The sequence below is a fragment of the Pogonomyrmex barbatus genome, unplaced genomic scaffold (genome assembly GCF_055798465.1).
Source record: "Pogonomyrmex barbatus isolate J1 unplaced genomic scaffold, ASM5579846v1 scaffold10, whole genome shotgun sequence".
NCBI classification, from domain to species: Eukaryota; Metazoa; Arthropoda; class Insecta; order Hymenoptera; family Formicidae; genus Pogonomyrmex; species Pogonomyrmex barbatus.
Window position 1 is genome coordinate 7,235,235 of NW_028297099.1, and position 20,847 is coordinate 7,256,081.

The 20,847-nt window shown below is 37.6% G+C and overlaps 1 protein-coding gene across 5 annotated transcripts; it reads left to right on the forward strand.

Annotated features, from left to right (window-relative positions):
* The first annotated feature begins 1,384 nt into the window (after positions 1–1,384).
* On the forward strand, positions 1,385–20,837 carry Rbcn-3A (rabconnectin-3 alpha). 5 transcript variants are annotated; one of them, XM_089085592.1, is made up of 32 exons: positions 1,385–1,849; positions 2,436–2,633; positions 2,718–2,871; positions 3,095–3,193; positions 3,759–3,971; positions 4,070–4,205; positions 4,420–4,617; positions 4,742–4,920; positions 5,056–5,289; positions 5,367–5,520; positions 5,595–10,225; positions 10,319–10,630; positions 10,715–10,816; positions 11,060–11,257; positions 11,345–11,575; positions 11,941–12,078; positions 12,229–12,461; positions 12,538–12,719; positions 12,818–13,187; positions 13,257–13,490; positions 13,586–13,838; positions 13,928–14,132; positions 14,231–14,501; positions 14,624–14,797; positions 14,865–14,963; positions 16,366–16,452; positions 17,615–17,675; positions 17,799–18,007; positions 18,098–18,242; positions 18,339–18,556; positions 18,655–18,738; positions 18,807–20,837. In XM_089085592.1, exons 1-32 carry the CDS (start codon positions 1,763–1,765, stop codon positions 18,921–18,923), a joined length of 10,206 nt encoding a protein of 3,401 aa, XP_088941718.1. In that variant the 5' UTR covers positions 1,385–1,762; the 3' UTR covers positions 18,924–20,837. The 5 variants fall into 5 exon arrangements, with proteins under 5 accessions (XP_088941718.1, XP_088941719.1, XP_088941720.1 ...); XM_089085593.1 differs by having other exon boundaries at positions 5,074–5,289; XM_089085594.1 differs by lacking the exon at positions 3,095–3,193.
* Positions 20,838–20,847: the final 10 nt, after the last annotated feature.

The following is a 20,847-nucleotide window of genomic DNA, read 5'->3' on the forward strand; positions in this document are numbered from 1 at the left end:
TCAGTTCAGTAAGATAAGCAACCGCTTCATTCGTGGCGAGTGCGAAATAAATCTTTTCTTTTTCTTTCTTTTTTTTTTTTTCTTTTCTCCTTCCTCGAGTCACGATGCATTCACACGCATGCTGATTCGATTCCTCCTTTCCTTGGGATTGTTCGTAATGTAATTCGAGAGAGGAGAGGAGAGATGTGCCTTCCGGATGTGCCTCGATTACTCTACGGCTTTAGTGGAAAGACGGTTCGGAAAGACATTGCTAAATATAGCACGGACGCGCTTAATAACAAAGGATCGATATGATCGCACGGTGAATAATTTTTTCCCCGAAGAACCTCACCGCTCGATTATAACGTGCTAACGTGCATTTTTCTCCTTTTGTCGTAGAAATGTTGTGCGAAATGTTGTGTACGTGACTGGCGTGTACGACATGCATATTACACGTGTTGTTCACCTGTCTCGTTCAAAGCAAGTCTTTATGATAAACGTCTACATGAGGTCTGCACTAGACCAATCTTTTTCTATTTTTCTCCGTGTTAATCTTTCAGCGTCGCTAATTATCGTTGTTTTGCAGCAAGAGTTGTTTATCACATTTTCACATTGTTATTAACGAAGTAAATCTAGAGGAAAAAAGCTTGCGAGACGGCATCGTGAGCTATTGAATTTTGTATTTGCCTGTAAATGTGCCTGCACGCATTACAGTTAATATTTAATATAAAATTTAATATAAAATTTAATATAAAAAATGCATTTCGGAATTTCCAATATTTAATTAATATCAAATCTTCCGAATTGCCAATATTATTAGTTTGAACGAAAGGAAAAAAGAACGAAATTCATTCTTTTTAAGACAAGGAAGACGCACATTATTAGCATATGGTGAGTAAAGTGATTTCTAGTTGTTTAGTAAGAAAAGAATTAGATTAGGGACAAGAAATTGTATAGCTGGAAATTTTACAGCGGCTGTCGATTCAATTAATCGCCGAGAATTAAGTTATCGAGAATTTAATCGAAGAGTCACCCGTAAACTTTATTAGTTCAATATATTAAATATCTATAAAAAGAATAAATTACTCGATTTGATCGATTATCATCGATATTTGTTCGAGATATTACGAGAATTTATGAAAAGTCCATTTTTCTAAAATCCTTTCGAACGTTGATTTATCCTCTCGGCGTCTTCCATCTCTAAAAGATCGTGATTTCATTACGATCCGTACCATCCCCCGTCTATCTCTCCGTCTCGACTTACGATGTGAGAGCCGTCTTAAAGTCGTCGGCGCCTCCCGGCATCGATATTCGCGCGATTCGCAATACGCGCGCGCGCGCGCGCATGCGAGGTAGGGGGGGGGGATGCGAGTGGGACGAGGGGAGGGCCGTCGACGAGCAGCAGCGACGATCGTTCGTGCATGCGTGCGCTCCGGAAGCCGCCTCCGGTGGTCGGTCGCACAGTCAACCATCCGCACAGCGTGGTGACGACGGGGCGCGACGATGTCGCCTGTGTGGACGTCGCTTTAAAGATGGCCGCGCCGCGGCCGCACGATCATCGTGTCGCGTCAATCTGAGGCGCGTGACGCGTCCATCGCAGTGCCAGCCCGACGAGGCCCGGACCGTGCGGCGCCTGTACGTCGACGTCGACGTCGACGCCGTTCGTCCGTCCGACTACTACCGAGCTCTCGGCACCAAGCTGTCGTACAGGAGCGACGGATCTCGCGCCTGGTCTGGACGATGATCTAACGTCTCTCGCGTGTGGTGCGACGCGTGCGATACCATGAATTGTCATCAGATACTGAGCGGCGCCTGCAACGCGGGCGATCGCTGCTACGCCGTTGGCTCCGTCGAGGGAATATCCTTCACGGTAAGTTGCATCCTCCCCCGTAACAAAGATCGCCCTGCTGTTAACGCGCCGATACGGCGCGACGCGATGCGTCCTTGGCGATCGGCCAGCCTCGCGGCCGATACGGAAATCCGTCAGCGGAATTTTTCGCGTACGCAATCGCGGTCGCAAAAGTCGACACGCATTCACGCATCATGGAAGTCAGCTGATCGAATGACACTTTGATTAGGCGTGCGAGCGTGGGACGTCCATATCCGTGAGATCATGGTTTTCCTCGATAGACGAAGAAAACATATTAATATATATATACTTTTTATCATTCTGAATGATATTTTAAGAACGTTTACGCATTGCGAATTAGAATGTTGATCTTTCTTACCGATATTTCCCTCTATAATTGTAATTAAAAAAAACTTTACTTTATCAATGAAAGCACTTAAACTGATAATATATTGTATCTTTATCAAGAAAAACGTATAAACTGATAATATATTGTATTAGAGAATAAAATTAAAGTTGAGATTAAAAATCTAGAGTAATCTATAAAAACTGTTTAAAAATGAAATTGAAAATATTTAGTGAATTATGATTTGTGTATTTCATTCAGGCGTATGCAGCTGGTTGCAATATTGTGATTTTGGCTAATAATTTCGAACGAGTTCAAATAATTCCCGGAGCAGTACACAATTACATTAGGATCAGCTGTCTGGACTGTAGCACAGATACAGGAAAGATAGCCGCAGCTTATGAAAATCAAGTCTGCATTTTTGAGCCAACGCCACTTATACACAGCACTTGTTCACATGTTTGTATCAATATCTTTTTATTTTATGTTTTTAAATGTATATTTAAGAATACATTTAAATCTTTCCCGTTTGTTCTGTCACAGCAATTGGAATATAGATGGGTTCAAACAGGAAGTCTGCAAACAGAATCGAACATCACATCTTTATCATGGAATTTAGAAGGAACAAGATTGCTAACGGGCGGCGAATTGTTGCAGTTATGGCATCAAAACATCATGCCGTTTCAAGAAGAACATAGTAAGTTTTGTTTCTTGTTTTAATGAAATCTATATTTTAAATGATTCTTGTGAAATAATAAGATATTTGCTCATTCTACTAAAAGTATATCAATGTTCTATGGTTAGAGGTTCACTTGCATAATTATATGTAATGATAAGATACATGTTCTTGTCTTATTTAATACATTTTATTTAGATTTCAAAATGTTAGGATTGTCATTGTTAAATTTTACTTGATACAGCGATATTACCTACAACTACAAAGCCGAAAACATTACAAACAGAAGAAGCCAGCACGACTGGAAACAATCATAATGTTACGGCAAATACTTCTCAGGATCGTGAGTTCATTCCTTTTGAGAATGAACATTTGTTATCTGCATGTTAGCATATCACTGCTTTGCTAATGCACTGCACTTATAATTTAGTACAAAAGGCAATTACATTTGCATATTTTATTCAAATTGAGAATCGAAATGAATGCTTGAATGAGCTTAATAAAATCTTCCTATAACTGATGTATTGTAACGATTAAAATTTTGATTTTGTCATTGTTATTTATATATAATACTTGTAAACAGATAAATAGTTTAATTTTAACATAATTTAAACAGATGCTTACTTAATTTTTAAGCTTACCATTTTAAACATCTTAATTTATATATTTTGCTATTGCACAATATTACAGTATACATTATTATAGTTATAGTTACAAAATTATTACATGTTTTAGATAACTGAATTAGTTTTATTACATAAGTAAATATAATTTAAGATGTTATCTTTTATATTATGAAGATGTTATAAATATCGAGCTTCTTTTGTTTGAGTTTCACATATGTGCATTTTATTGTGTTTAAAAACAATTTTACTGAGTTATTAAAAGAAGGATTTATTTTTTAATAGCCGGTGCAGTAACATTCTCAATTGGAGGAGAAGCAGAAAGCCCTGGACCTGGAGACACATCTATTGCAAATGATCCAGGCGGTTGGAATTGTGTGTGGAAATGTCGTACTGCCACACCAGTCCATCTTATGAGTTTCAGTCCCGATGGCACTCTGTTTGCAACAACAGGAATGAATGATAGATTAGTCAAGATATGGTTCGAAAATAAACAATGTATGTATTTTTATTGAATAGTTAAACCGATAATCTTTCTATATTTAACAATTTATTTATTGAGCAGTTATTATTGTAAGATTTTCCATCATTTTCAGTATTTCCAGCAAGAAGCATAGATCACACAAGTTTTTCTCAAGCCGTGGGTAGTGACAATTATAGTTTTGTTTATGTTGCACACCCACGTGCCGTAACGCACCTTTCTTGGCGCAAAACAAGTAAATACATGCCAAAGTAAGTAAACCAACAACGGAATCAAATGAAAATTGCTGCAATTTGTGTGAACAATATAGTGAAATAATTTTCTTCTAAAAATATTCTTTTCTATAGAATTGAAATGTGTAATTTCATCAAATTATGAATTAAACATTTATGTAATAGAAAGATAATAATCGCATACATACGTAATAAATACGATTAATGGACTGTTTTTTTTTTCACAAATTAGAGGCTCTGTATCCAATATGTTGGTTACTTCATGTCGCGATAATATTTGTCGAGTATGGGCAGAAACGATACCGCCTGAAATCGAAGGTTTAGCTAATATGAGTCAATTTGAAGGCTCTGACAGGCACGGTCATCATGGCAAACATCGTCATCATAATATGCACAAACATCGATTTATGCAACGGCTCAAACATATGAAGTATGAAGAATATAATATTTGTTATTTTCTTATTTTAAAATGAAGAGAAATTCTATTTTTCTATTTTTTTTTGTATGTTTATCGAAATTTTGGTAAAATAGTATGTAAAACTTCTGTTTTACAGGACATGTTTTCATATTCGACGACATGCTAAACAGCAACATCAAGCTGGTCATACGGCACCGACTCTACCAACGCTTCCATCTACGTATTCCGTACATGATTTTCATAATAACTATCAAACTTCTGGTCATTACCCAGGGATGCATTTCCATTTGGCAGCCAGTATTAATGCAGAAACTGGTATAATATTAACGTTTATTATGCAATACACAAAGTAGAATTTTTTATTCTTATTTGATTTTTATATGTTTTTTTTATGTTATTACATATATTTTTTTTAATATTACTGAAATATTGGTAATCGTCAGTGGATAGTATACGTTCATGTTATAGATATACCATTAGTACCAAGCCTAATTACCGGAGACCCCGAAAGAGAACCGAACTTTATCTTACATTGGCTAAATAACAAAGAAATGCACTTCACCATGCAAGCTGAAAACATATTACAGGAGTTGACTCGGAAAGTAGTAGAAAAAGAGGAAGGCTTGCAACATCAAGAACATGCCGAACATGTGGAACATGATTCTGAAGATGAATGTACACCAAGTATGCATTTGAATGATTCTATCATGTATGTTGAAAATTGTTAAAAAAAAAGTTACTAATAATGATGTTTCTTTTAGAGAAAGGAGTTCGGCTGCAAACAGCTCAGAAACCAATTGTCGGCGGCCGATCAATGAGTCAAGAAGATCACAGTAGTGATGAACACCATACTGCGCATACTACCTCATCTCATCACAGTTTAGCTCACAGCGTGCATTCTCATCCCAGTCTTAGGTGAGTTGTTAAAATCTATTTTCCTTTAATATTTTATCAGCATTGTCATATAAAATTCTAAATATATGTTACAGCAATACAACCTCCATCAATTCTATAGCGACGGATGCAACATCCACAATGAATCACGCGCCAGATTCATTGGACACGAAGATAGAAACACTACTACGTGATTGGCATCACAATCCAGACTTGTTATTCTCGATACATCCGATAGACGGAAGCTTTTTGATTTGGCACATTGAATGGTTGGATGAATATCATCCTGGATCTTTCCGACAGGCACAAATTTCATTTTCCACTCGTATTCCGAACGCATTCCCACTCGGCGACGCATCGACAATGAGTCATAATGTATCAATGTACTCTCACAATACCGGTGGGCCCTTATTGAATATTCGTGAAGTTGCAAAATCTTCGACAAAAACAAGCGATCCTAGTGAAGTCGCGACACCTTTACCCAGTCTTATCGAACAAGACGAAGAACAATCTACCTTGACCTCGAAAGCAGGTCAAGAACTATTGAAAAATATGGAAAACACCAACGATCAAAATCAAACGAAAACCGAAGTTAACGCCTTGGAAAATAACAAAAATGGACAAGATGCAGATCTCTTGGCTCATCCCAGTCCGATCGTTTCTATGGTGTCAAAGCACTCAAACGGTACTTTGAATTTATGGCAATTAACATTTGCGGATAAAACGAAATTTTCGCAGGTGTTGAGCATAGGACACGCATGTAGAGCTTCCGGGCATCGCTTCCGTGTGAACGATATCACTTGCCATCCCGTCTTACCTTTACTTGTAACTACTTCCCATCATAATATACCCGAATTTTCTGGTACTCAATCGATGGAATCTAATGAAAATCTTGCTACCAAGCACGATACTTGCAAGGACAAGGACATCATGTCACCCACTGGTTTTTGCAGCGAACTAATATTGTGGCGCGTAGATGCTGTGGGGCCTCTATCTAAAAGCGGTGGAGTTTCCGAATTGGCACGTATCAATTCGCCTGAAATATCAGCGTTTAGTAATGTAGCCTGGATACCAACGTTATTGCCAAGCACAACATTAGGTAATTTGTCCAACTCTCCTAGTGCTTGTTTTGTAGCTAGCGACGGAGAGTGTCTAAGGGTCTATCAAGCTGTCATCGATGCCAGAACATTATTGGCGGAAGTATCGATTAGCGAGAGAAGAAGCAGGATGATGGATTCCATGGCTAGTCTGTCAACAGATATGTCATCAGACGATGGCATCAGACATTCCATTCACGACAGAATAAAGATTGTATCTCAGCAATCGACCGCAAGACCGGGATGCGTTATACAACTTGATGCTATTTCCGACGCCACTCACGATTGGCAAAACACACAGTTTCTCCACGTCTTCCAGGAACAATTGATCACGGGCGAGAGAAGCGACGAAAAGCAGCAAGTTGGAGATACATCGGCCAATGATCTGGGACTCATGGAGTCCACGTTGGATGCCATGGTGGATTTACAGCAATCGGCAATCTTTGAAGAACCGTTTTACATAGTGGTTCTCGAACGTACACAGCAGGGCACCACTGTGCATATGTGGCGATTGGTAATAGCGTCGCAACCAGAAACTACCGGTCTGTCAGGATCGATGATGTACGTGCCAGATTCTCATTTAGTACAAGACGAAGATGACGAAGGAACACCCGGTAGATTGAGCCACGCGGAAGGCAGACGATCGCGTAGAGCTAGTCAAACTGGTGGGCGAAGTCGTCGTGAGAGTCAAGCCGACCTAGACTCGACATTCCTACCTCGCCGCCATCAGAACAGTCACGTTCTTATCACCACCACGAAAGTCTGCACGCAGGAATTGCCGTTGCCCGACGGGGTAGAAGTGATCCACGCTGCTCCTGCCGCGGGACATTTGAGTAGCTCCTCGATATATCCCGCCTGTTTTGCACCATATATTATTGTGACAGCGTGCAGCGATAGCACTGTACGCTTTTGGAAATGCAAAGTGACAAAGAGAACGGATGATAAATTGGACTATGAATGGTGCGAATGGGAAATGACTAGGAAGGATCAGGAGTCCACTATCGATATTACTGGCCAGCCATTAAACATAAGCGCGGCTTATAGCGGACGCATCGCCTGCGCCTACAAGTATGGAAAATCGTTTACGCGTCCGACGAAAAACGATCCGGATTCGCGCTATGTGAATCTTTGCGTGGCTATATATGAATGCGAAAGCACAGGCGGCAGCGAATGGATTTTAGAAGACACGATTCATCTGAAGAATATTCATCTACCGCGAATACCGGTAGACCAGCATCTGGATCTCAGCTATTTGTACGACAGTAGATTTCTGCAGAAGAAGCAACGGCTCACTCAAGTATTGCAGACTCTCAGTCATGAGGATATAAGATCCTCAAGAAATGGAGAGAATGGTGATTCCACAAAGGCCGGCTTGTTGGCAGTACCATCGTTTAGTACTCTGCAATCTTTGCGGAAATCAATTATAGAGAACGGTAACACGTGCCCGCTCACACAAAAACATCTGGTGCAGCTCGATTGGGTATCTAAAGAAGATGGTTCGCATATTCTAACCGTGGGCGTCGGCTCTAAAATCATGTTGTTCACGCCAGTGTGTTCAGATCTAGCACAGGCTAATATGAAAGCAATGAAAGAATCGCAAAGCAATAACAGGCCGATACTGAGAAAGACTTCATCGTTGGCTCAACCGCAGTTCGTCGACGAGATCCGATGGATGAAACTACGCAAGATAGAACTGACAACAGCGGACGGCCTGCCGCCACTGCCTATGCAGATATCTTGGGTGCGAGATGGTATCTTGGTAGTCGGCATGGATTCCGAAATGCACGTGTACTCGCAGTGGAAGCCAAATCCAAAGAACGACTGCTTCCATTCGAATCTTCAACATCAAGAGTCCGACGAGTTCCAAGCGAGTCGAAATCTTCGCGACGAGGATTTACGCACATTGGCGCACGAGACGTCTCAAAGGCGGTTGGCAAACGTGTCTTCTATGCCACATCTGTCGCGCGTCAGCAGTATCAATCTAACGATGTTGGACGCCAAGAAAAAGCGCGGTATACAAAACGAGAACCTGAGCTTCGATTATATGCCGGATTACGGATTGTTCGAAGCGTCAAGGATAGCCTGTCCAGTTTTACCACAGTATCATCCTAAGCAGTTGATGGAGTTATTAAACTCGGGCAAGATCAGATGGGTAAAGGCTATACTGGCGCACCTCGTCCGGTGTATAGGTAGCTCTTGCTCCTTACGAGCTGATGACGAAAGTCTGGTGAAGCAGCGTGGCGGTTGGTCGCGATCGAGAACAATGTCGGTAAGTTATATGGGCACAACGTCACCGCTGGAACCGAGAGGTTCGACCACACAAATTCCGGAGGAATTGACGCTAGATTATGCGGAAATTACATCCATCTCTCCGCTCCCGTTATGGACCCTACTGATGGCCGACAAAGAAACGAATTTGCCGCATCAGCAGAATGAAGATAAGCATGATTATAACGAGCTATTTGATAGCAACCTCGACGAAGGAGATTCCTTGGACGACATGCTGGACGAGGATTATGAGTGTTCGCGACAGAAAGATAGACGATCGTCTGTGCCAGAGAGACAAGGGATTTCTCACTTCGGCCCCAGGCAAGGCAGACTGTTGTCACGTCTCTTAACTCACACTCATCTTCCGGGTCTCTCCAGTCTCGATCAGATGCATCTACTCGCCCTGGCAGATACCGTGTCGACGTGTAACGTCGATTTCGCTGAAAGATTCGCGATCGATGCGGCGAAGAACGCGATTGCCAAGGAAAATCTAACCGGCATTCCGGATGGTGAAACCGTATCCACCGATTCGCTAGACGATTGCGGCCTCAGATTCCTCTTAGCAATGAAACATTACAATTATTTGATACGCTGTTTACCGTTAGCGCAACGAGCGCAGTTCCAGAAACAGGGTGTCGCGTCGAATAATCTTGTCTGGGCATTCCATTCCGAATCTGAGGAGGAATTGCTGGGATTAATTCCATCTTATGCCAAAGGTCAACCAAAGTGGTCCGTATTAAAAGAGCTCGGCGTAGGTTGGTGGATCAGGAGCAACACAGTATTGAAGAAGTGCGTGGAGAAAATAGCGAAAGCTGCTTTCCAGGACAAGCAAGATCCGTTAGATGCGGCTGTATATTATTTGGCGATGAAAAAGAAGAATCTGGTATGGGGTCTGTTTAGGAATAAACGGGACGAACGTATGACTACCTTCTTCTCTAATAATTTTGCTGAGAATCGGTGGAGGAAAGCGGCTCTGAAAAATGCTTTTGCTCTACTTGGGAAGCAACGATTCGAACATGCGGCCGCATTCTTTTTACTTGCCGGCGCATTGAAAGATGCCATCGACGTATGCTTAAATAAGCTGAACGACATCCAACTCGCAATGGTGATAGCCAGGCTCTACGAGAATGATACGTCGTCTCCTAATATGAGAAGATTGTTGTACGAAGAAATCCTAGGTTACGATAAAGACGGACAGAATCAGGATATGGGCAAAGTGCATCCTGATCCCTTCTTGCGTAGCATGGCCCTATGGATTTTGAAAGATTACTCTGGCTCTCTCAATACTTTGCTTTTGACCAATGTCGGTCACATGCATCCGCAGTATAACGATGAATCTGATAAGCCAGAAGGAACAACAGGTACATAATATCGATCTTGTACTTTACGTAATATCGATTTTGTACTTTACGTAATTGTTGAAATAATATTTTATTCTTAATTTTCTGTTTTAGCGAATCCAAACGTCTTCAACTTTTACGTTTATCTTCGTACGCATCCGTTGTTAATCAGACAATATATCGCGTCCACTGCGCAAGACAAGCAAGGACATTCTGTAGTGATTTCGGGATTCAGTTACGGCACAGAGACGAAGAGTCAATTGGATAAACACTTATTATTAGAGGATTCCATTACACCATTAGAAAGGCAACTATATTTTACAACAGCGCACGCACACTTTAAAGCTGGCTGTCCAGCCCTAGCTCTTGAAGTTTTATCTAAATTACCTAACAAAGTTATGGAAACAAATGGTGACGATTCCCCAAGTAATATATATATTTATATACTGATTGACAATCTAAATCTTATCTTATATCGGAAATATTTCTATCTATATTTTATTTTAATAGGTTTATTGAACAGTCCAAATAAGTCGAGAGCTAAAGATGCTCAGATAGATACCGGTATCATTAATTGGGGAAATGAATCAAATGCAATAAACAATAATAAAGGTTTGTAAAATCGTGTGTGTGTGTGTGTGTGTGTGTGTGTGTGTGTGTGTGTGTGTGTGTGTGTGTGTGTGTGTGTGTGTGTGTGTGTGTGTGTGTGTGTGTGTGTGTGTGTGTGTGTGTGTGTGTGTGTGTGTGTGTGTGTGTGTGTGTGTGTGTGTGTGTGTGTGTGTGTGTGTAATCATATTTTAAATAAAATGAACTCTGTAAATTAAAAAGTTTGAATGAGTTAAATATAACTTTTAGAAACAGCTGTTGCTGCAGATTGGAGTACGTCGTCATTCGATTGGTCTCAGAGTAGTAAACGCATGGAAGAGGATAAATTAGAATTAAACTGGGACGATGATGAGACAGGGGAAGGTGAAGATGCCGATAGTCCTCCCATGAGTATGAAACTTGACAAGAAAGAGCAGGATACCGTGCAGAAATCAGAAAATGATAATAGTAAGATTTATCTTCTTTTTAATTAGATTAATTCTGTTATAATTATGCATATTGTTAATAAAAAAAAATGATTGGATATTTTTGAAGATATGGCAAAATCAGCTGGACAATTGGACATCATGGCGCAACAATTAAAATTTGTGGCCTGCTTAAAAATTTTAATGGAAGAACTATCTACATTAGCAACAGGTTTTGAAGTGGACGGAGGTCAGCTGCGATATCAGCTTTATGTGTGGTTGGAACGAGAAGTAGACGCACTACGGCAACTTTGCAGCTATAGTACTAATGCAGACGGAGACGTGAACAACGTAACAGAATGTAAATTTCTTTTTTACTTTATGTAATGAGTAATATAGCAATAATTTTTCAAATGTTAATTTATAAAAATTGATAATGACTCTTTTAAAAAAAAAAAATGTTAACATTAAAACTCGAAGATATTGAATCTATCGAATCTATCTTATTGTTGCTTCTTTTCCGTGATACAATTGGTTTTTTCGTTACACTTCATAAGCAACTGTCATCACGATAATCTTGCACTTTGATTGTATATATCAAAATATTAATAGTTTAATATTGTTATATTAATTTTCTGTGTTCGTTCTGTTAAAAAAAATAAATAGCGCGCGCGTAATATTAATCGTAATATTAAATGTCTAATATTAATAAAAATTAATTTATAGATGAAGGTGGTATGGTTGATGATGTACCACCGCACAAGCCTGGAGAGCAGCCAACGTTGCACCAAATATTGGTGGCGGAAAAATTGGATTTTGAGGCTAAAGTACAGAGAGCTGCGAAAAGGAAGAAATGGCTAAAAGGTTGATTGCGTTAATTTTATCTCGATGTTATTTAATTAAATGTTGCAAAAAACTACAATATTTAACAAACTTTTCATTAATTCAATATTTTAGCTTCTACAAGACAAGAGTCTACAAAAACAGAATTGATTAATATATCGTGATTTTTAGCTAACGAGACATTGCTGAGGACATTGTTATCATATTGTTCGTTGCATGGCGCGTCGGGTGGCGGCCTAGCGTCAGTAAGAATGGAGTTGGTACTTTTGCTGCAGGAATTGCAACAGGAAAAGACTCAACAACAATTGCTGAGTCCTCTTCCTTTCCCCACTACCCTACCTCTATTAAGCGCCAGTGTCGCATGCAATAAGACTGTTGTGGCTGATCCAGTTCGACATCTGCAGGTTTGTTATAATCTGTATTAATTTTCTTTTGTCTCTTTCATATCAATCATTTCATATGTAATATTGTTTTTTGTAGTCTCTCGCACACGATATGCTACAAACGTTAGTAGAACTACGTAATCCACCGATACCTAACAGAAATACGCATTATTGCGAGGTATTTATCATGAGAGATTTAGCGGTGGCGCTTAGTGCCTGTATTTATCAGTCACTTTGCGATTCGGACACATTTGTTATGAAACATCACCAGCCAGAGAGGTGAGTCATAATATTCATATATCAATTAAATCTATTAATTATTACAGAGTGTCCTTGATCGAAATATCATATGTATATTACCATTGAACATCTTTCAGTTTTCCGGCAGTCGCTGAAGTGGAAACGTTTTCTGGTGGTCATTTGGTAGCCTCGAACAGATATCATCGACGATATTCGACGGATGACGGTGTATGTATAACTACCTCACCTTCCAAGTGGCCGGGTGTAACAAATTTGCGCGCGTTGCTAGCTCGGGAAAAAGATGAAGACACTCCGAAGTTGAATATTTTACTTTGCGAGGCTTTTGTGGCGACGTATATGAGTCTTTTCATCTACGCTCTGTCAAGTTGCGATAGTCATATTTTATACAGACTAGTGGGACAACATTTTGATAACAATACGTGGTCCTGTCTCTTCGGCGGTGGAGTTAAGAAACTATTGCGCGTAGCGAGTACCACTAGTAGCCAGGTACAATTAATTTTTAATATTCCATATTTTGTGAATATTGCTTTTTTTATTTGCGCGTTTCTTTATCAGGGCGGTAACGTGAACAGCGTCGAACGGACTGATAGTGTAACGAGTGAAATTCAAAGTACCGCCAGTGGCATGTGGAACACCATGACATCATTGACTAAACAACGTGTCAAACTGAATATGAAATTATTGGGACAATTTACGGGTCAACAACCAAATATGAAGGAGGATAAGCCTACATATAGAGAACAATTTGTTTCACCGCAAATGAGCATGATTTCTTACTTTCTCATGAAGGTATAGATATTGAGAATAAATATGAAGAAATTTCATTCACATTGTTCACATCTCCATCTATTGTACTATTATAACTAATTTATATATTTTTTTAGCCACGCATAGAGACTGAATATGCAGATGAAATTGATTATGATTCTTCCGATTCCGCAGTATCTGACTTAGATTCTACAGACGATGAAGAAGATGTATTCGACACGGGTTCAAAGCCAAAGAGCAAACCAAAGGATAATACGGAGCATAGTAACTCTAATTCCTATAGTTGGAGCGTAATGAGATTAGCAATAGTTAAAATATTACAGCAACAATTACAAGATTTTTTGACTATCGCTGGCATAGAAATGCAAGGTATGAAATGCATTATCTTAGAAATAATAATAAGTGTATAATATATATTGATGATACCAACAAATTAATTAATGCGTTCGTTATTCTAGAATTACCTGTAAGTAGTCCACTAATCCATGGTACACTAGGCATCGTTGCGCAATGGCAGGAATCTTTACGCGAAGAATTAGAACTTAAAGGTCCACCGCCAGCAAATTATATACCTGGCTGTGCGCCAGATCCTTCTCCTATGCCTGGAAAACCAGCTATTCATAAATATCGATCGTTATTGGAAAAAGGAAATACACCATTTAAGTGAGAATTATTTTGTTTATGAAGAATTATTTTGCTATTAATTAAAATTTGAGATGAAAGAAATGTTATTTCTGTACTATTTCTACATGTTATTACAGCACGCGATTAGCATCCGCAGCGCCTACCAATCGTCTATGGTGTTACTTGGTCAGACAGGAATTGGTACAGGATATTTTTATTCGTGCAGTATTTGGGAAACGAAGATCCCTGTCGACGATACTCGAAAGCCAATCAGTCACAATCGTTGACAATGTACACCGTGGAACTGGAGAAGATAAAGGTAGCGATAGTGGTACCACAAGCCTGCCAGAGCCAGTCAGAATCATCCATAAAGAACAAGATAGCATCAGTGCCTTCTGCCTTAATCAGGTATTTTTAACTTTTTTTTCCAACTATAATAATACTTTCTAAGGAAATTTTCGAATGAATTGCTTCGAATATAATATTTTATTTATTATAACAGCAATATGATATGATTGATGATTGTATAGGTAAACCCAGGTTTAATGGCGCTTGCTACACCTCGGGAAGTACAAGAGATGAATATTTCTCTGCTCCTAGAACTTCCGTCATGGTTGGAAGATGAATGTGAATTCGATATTATCAATTTGAATAAGCAACCTGACCCAGAACCTGTACCTCCAACCAGTTTCTTAGTTATACAGGTGCGGTTTATAATATTTTTACATTAGCATAATAACAAACTGCGTGTTTTATACATATTATTTGCAGACAGCGGCAGATCGTCCTTTGTTGGCGCAGAGTCCTCAGCAAAATAGTCCTCAACCTCACTCAGGTATAGCCAGTCAGAGTGGACGTGGCGCGAGCGTGGTGAGTTAATTATATTGTAATTTATGTAATAAATAACAAAAAATCACATAATTATATATAATATAAATTAACAGAATTTTTTTTAAATTAATGAAACATGTTGAAAGAGATTGTGATATAATCTCTAGACATAAAGTAAATTAAAACAGATATCTTATAAATAAATCGAATCTTGCAAATATAATTCAAAATAATTAATTTATGTAAAAAATTAAATTTTATTTTATTTCTCTTTTTTTTAATTTCTTATCTATATATTTGTGCTACATTTAATATTGATATATCACCTCTGAATGTTAAGTTTATTTTAAGGCTAAGAAAGATAAAAGATGCATTTCACTTTCCCTCTTTGTTATATTAGATATTCATTATTATTTCTTAGAATGAGTGAATTTATTTTTGTTTTGAGTGTAATTGTAAATCTCACTATACATTGTTTTAATATGCGTATGTATGTATGTGTATGCGTGTGTGTGAGTGTAAAAGACGTGCAATCACTTTATTACGCAAGAGATATCTAATGAGATTAATCAAATTATGTAGCTTAATTTATTATAACAGGAAATATCTGGAATATAGATTAATATAAGATTAATATAAAAATTAACAGCTTGCAAGTATCCGCAAAAGTTTTAGCAAAATAACAGGAATTTTTAACAAAATTTATTCGTGAATGTCAATTTAAGTAGGAAACGTATTATCCATCCAGGATATTCTAAGAATCATCGTATGTGTACTAAGTTCCTGCATTATATTGTATATTTGTCTATTTAACATCTCTTCATCTAAACAGCGTGTCTATTGTAATAATATCCTTATTTCATCTTTGACACAAAGATGAAAAGATAATAATATTATTAGGCAACACTAATACATTGATGGTCAGAATAACGCGAGTGTAGAAACAATATTTTGCACTAACAACAAAAGAACTATAACTATAAATAAATCGTTCATTGCATGATATATATATATATATATATATATATATATATATATATATATATAGAGACCAAAGTGTGCACTGTCTCACGTATTAGGATACGGTTGAATTCAAGGCTTGTTCACATTTCACATGATAAACTTAAAAACAAATTTACCATATTTGTATTTATTTAAAATTGAAAAAATTTCTTGTTTGTGTTCGATGAAAAATTCTCTTAGAGATCTCTTAAGAATTAACAGAAACATTTAAATTTTGGCAATTTTGTTATATATCATTTTTTGAGTGAGACATCAAGACAAAAAACATTGCGAAACAAGCCTTGCAAAACCGTGCCGAATGTGATGTACTCGGTTAGGGTAGCACAAGTGGTGACGGAGACAATGTTGCTTGTTCAATGCTTGCCTAACATCTAACTTGGTCTGCGTCACTGAACTGGCGGCTCATTCGCTCGCTCAGATGAAGGGGATGCCTGCTTTTCCTGGCTCCCACGACCTGCGTTTCTGTCAATTTGTTGCCGATAGGAGCAAACACTTGTTAAAGCCGGTGAGACTTACATCTAACAGACCCTAGTCTATTCTAGTGCAAATTTCATGTTTAACTTTCTTTGGGTAACACAAAGCAGGTATCTGATTTGTAATATATGGAAGATTCGTAAGTTCATAACTTGTAATTTTATTACGAAGATTCAAAATCTAAAAAATCTAAATCTAAAAAAATAAAAATTGTTGATTATTGCGTATTTTTTAATTCTTCGTGCATATTACAAGTCAGATATATCTTCAATTTCAACTGGGATCTTACATCTTCAACTGTAAGATCTGTTTTTAGAACTATCTAGTCATTATCATTTTATCTAAAAGTTCATAGCAACATGCACAATACATTGATTTGTATTTTTCTTTGCTTACGTTATCAATATAATAACAATTAATAACGATATGAAGGTTTCATAAAAAAGGAGTGTATACTCAAAAACCAGTGTATATTCAATTGGCAAATATGGTGTTTCATCTGCTCCTCTAGATGTTATTTATGGTGTTCGAATGAAGCCCATTTCTTATTACTTATTAAAAATATTGCAACTTAATACTTTCTATCACAAGTATTACGTTGAACGTTTATTAAATGAACATGATTGGAATGTGAATATCTAATGCACGTACTATCCAAATTTTTCGATTGATTATAAATATTTCTTCCTTTTTTTCACATACAATGTATACAGTTTTCTATATCACGCTTTTTATATTTTCTCAGTACAAGAATCATCATGAAACTTGGATGCGTAGAAGGTGTCATTATATTTCGTTACACAATACGAACCCACATTCGTGTACATGTCCATATTCAACATTCGCATACAAAACGCTAATCGTAGAAATAAACATTAGAACAGCTAATTTCGCAAGCTAGCTGAGTCGAAAAACAGTTTTTCAGCCGAATACTAGTTGCAAATCGCCTTAGCTGGAAACTCGCTGCAACGTTCGAAACGCATGCTACATGTTTATATTATATGCAACTCTATTATATTAAACCTATTTTTAACATAACACCCAGAGTGCCCGTTATTACCTTAATATTGCCGAATATGTTCATGAAGTTACATTTAATTCTGCTCTGGAATATTATATATAAATGTATATATTTTTGTCTCTGAATCTCTTTCCTCCCGAAATTCAATCGACCGTCCATTTTATTCTGACAGATTCTGAAGCATAAAATCGATGGAATCAGGAGAATCTCTTCCCATCCGCTTTTACCACTATGTGAGTATACTTATTATCCTAATAATTGCAAGAGTCTTTCTTTACAATCACACTGAAATTTCAGGAGAGTTTTAAAATAACTTGAATTAACTTATTTGATATTTTTTTCATGTGACATACCAGACTTAACCGGATCACAGGATGGTTCTGTGTCATTATGGGAATGGGGACATCAGACAGCAGTCGCTACTCCAAGAGCACCTGGTACTTTCGCCAAAGTGACCCGCGTGCGATTTTCTCAACATGGCAACAAATTCGGCGTGGCTGATTCCGATGGTCATCTGAGTCTGTTCCAAGTGGCCTGCCGAGAAGGAACAGCTCGACCATTCTTCGTAAGAAACCAAATAATAATTTGTCCGAAACGTATTGAGAGTATCGCTCGAACTATGTCCATTCGCTATCAACACTTGAATTTATTTCAGACTTATCAGTGTCACAGCAAAGTGACCTCGGATTTCGTCTTCCTCGGCGCATGCAGTCTTGTGGCCACCGCGGGTCATGGCTCGGAAGGACGAAATGTAGCGTTGTGGGACACATTACTTCCACAAAACAAATCTCTCGTACAAGGTATGAATAATATGATGCATATAAAATTAATTTATTGACAAATAATAGGATTCTTTCTAGTATCCTTACTGTAATTTTATAATTGCATTTCGTTAGGTTTCATGTGTCACGAGCAAGGAGCCAGCGCGTTGATCCTGGCACCGCAACATCAGCTGCTTATTAGCGGCGGCAAGAAAGGCGACATTAATATATTCGACGTGCGACAACGGCAACAAAGGCAGAGATTCCAGGCGCATGAGTCAGCTATCAAGTGTCTAGCGCTCGATCCGCACGAGGAATTTTTCGTTAGCGGGGCAGGTGATGGTGATATCAAGGTAAAGCAAGTCATTACATCTTCAAATTATGATTTCTCGATGAAGGATCACATATGTCTCTGTTCATATGTGGTAATAAGCGAACATCTTGTCCACAGATATGGGGTTTGACCGTCCATTCTCTCCTCTACTCGTTTCCCAGCGAGCATCCACGATCTAGTTTCTTCAAAAACATAGGACAGGTACTGCAATATTACCATTACTGATCCGTATGACATGGAGATCTAATGTTACAATTTATTGTTACCAGGGCGTTACCCAGTTACACGTGGATTCCGCAGGTCGATTGTTTTCGTGTGGAGCAGATGGTTCGATGAAAGTCCGTCAACTGCCAGAACGCGATTGTGTAATACAAACGCTTTATTAGGATTAAAAAGAAGTTGATGAAAAAAAGAAGTGAATACCGTGTAAGTATAATCACGCGAAAGAGCCGATATTTATTGATTAATATATAAATACACACACAATTATAAAAGGCGAATCGTTGAAGAATATTCACGCGACTAATTGATTGCTGTTGTACGATATATCCACTACTTTTACATACGAACCGTGCGGACGGTACGGTATCTCTTTGCATGGCTAGTGTGTTGTAACAAGCTAATATATCGGGTGTTACATTTATAAATATATTATATATCGTTTCATCGAGAGAAAAACTACTACTTTATTACATGAAGTAGTGAATTCCGCACGAATATTGTTGTTGTTGTCCAAAACTAAAGCTCTTATAGTCTAAACATAGCAAAGCTGTAATCTTAGATAGTGTCCCAAAGTGTTTCCCCCGATCTAAAGAAAAGAAAGGAAAAAGAAAAACAGAACTACGAAACGACACATAAATAACTGTAGCGCCGAGAAGGCTGCGAAAACGGCACTGTATTTTCCTTAAAGTGGATTTCGTACAGAACGGCATACACTAATATTAAATGATCATTCCTTTCTCATATGAAAGTAATATTAAACGATTCGATAAATGATGTGTAACAATCTTCGCGTACCTTCATATTTTAATATGTAATATATGTATTTATAAAGATCAGTTGATGAATTCTACTGTTTAGCGGTGGATAATTTAAAGACGATTTAGCCGATTTTCATAGCGGTTATTGACCATAGTATAAACGAAATATTACTTTGCGTTACTGAAAAACTGCGATTTCCCTGTAGTATTTGTTGAAATAGAAACAGTGTGTGCAATGTAAGTTATTCTTCTGTAATATAGTTCGATAAAAATTAGTTCGAACGTCTTATATATTCAAGGTATTTCTCTTCGATGCTTTTTTGCCATCGCTACTCTGCAATGTGACATTTGCATATACATATAAATATAATACAATATATTCGGTATGTAAAACATGACGGGCAATTTTGGATAATGAGCAAAATACAGAGTTTGAAATCTGTATTGCCTTCTGATAAACTGTATTGCCTTCTTTCTATCTCTTTATCTCGAAATGTGTAATATAATCATCTGATGACAGATAATCGCGACGCAATATTTACTGCTGTATTTATCTTATCGCAATTATATACATCATTGCAATAACATAGATATTAAATGGTGTAAACATATATTATTTTGCGATGAACAAAAGAATTTTTTTTCAAATCATTCAAACTTGTTTTAATTAACCGCACAGATATCTAGATAAATGTATTTTCCTCATATCCAGTTTTGTAAATATCACGTGAATTGTGATTGAACACCGTTTAATGCGAATTTGTTTGAAGATGTGTAACGCCATGAAAGATTTTTAATTAGTATTGTTTCCGTCGCTACGAGTTTTAGGAATTTTCCGCAAGTAATTGTTGCAAGTATAGTATGATTTCTGTTATAAAGTATATATACTATACATTATAAGCTATAACGAAAGATTTATTTTTGTTAAATGCACTTGTTGAATGACACTTATCAGTTCATATACATACATGTGTATAGTCAATCTGCTTTTGATTTACACATATAATGCACTTATAAAGATACTTGTTAGTCTTTTGCACTTTATTTTGAAATTATACAAAATGTTTACCATATAAAAAGTAATATAAAAAGAATAAATAATTTATATTAATCGCCTAATAATTTTAAGCATCTTCCTATTATGGAATATCACGAAAAGAACTTTCTATATAAAAAAGCTACATAAAGTCAGTATTTATACATTGCATATGATTATGTAGTACTTTATGTGAATTCTTATTTTCAACTATTGTGTACGCAGTCAATGACATTGTATACTCGATTATACAATAAATATGTGCAAATTATAAGTATCATAAATATCCAGTTT

Coding starts and splice junctions, on each gene's coding strand:
- Rbcn-3A (XM_089085592.1), top strand. CDS start 1,763: ATGAATTGTCATCAGATACTGAGCGGCGCCTGCAACGCGGGCGATCGC. Junction 12,720..12,817: donor AAACATCACCAGCCAGAGAG/GTGAGTCATAAT, acceptor AACATCTTTCAG/TTTTCCGGCAGTCGCTGAAG. Junction 16,453..17,614: donor GCAAACACTTGTTAAAGCCG/GTGAGACTTACA, acceptor TTATTCTGACAG/ATTCTGAAGCATAAAATCGA.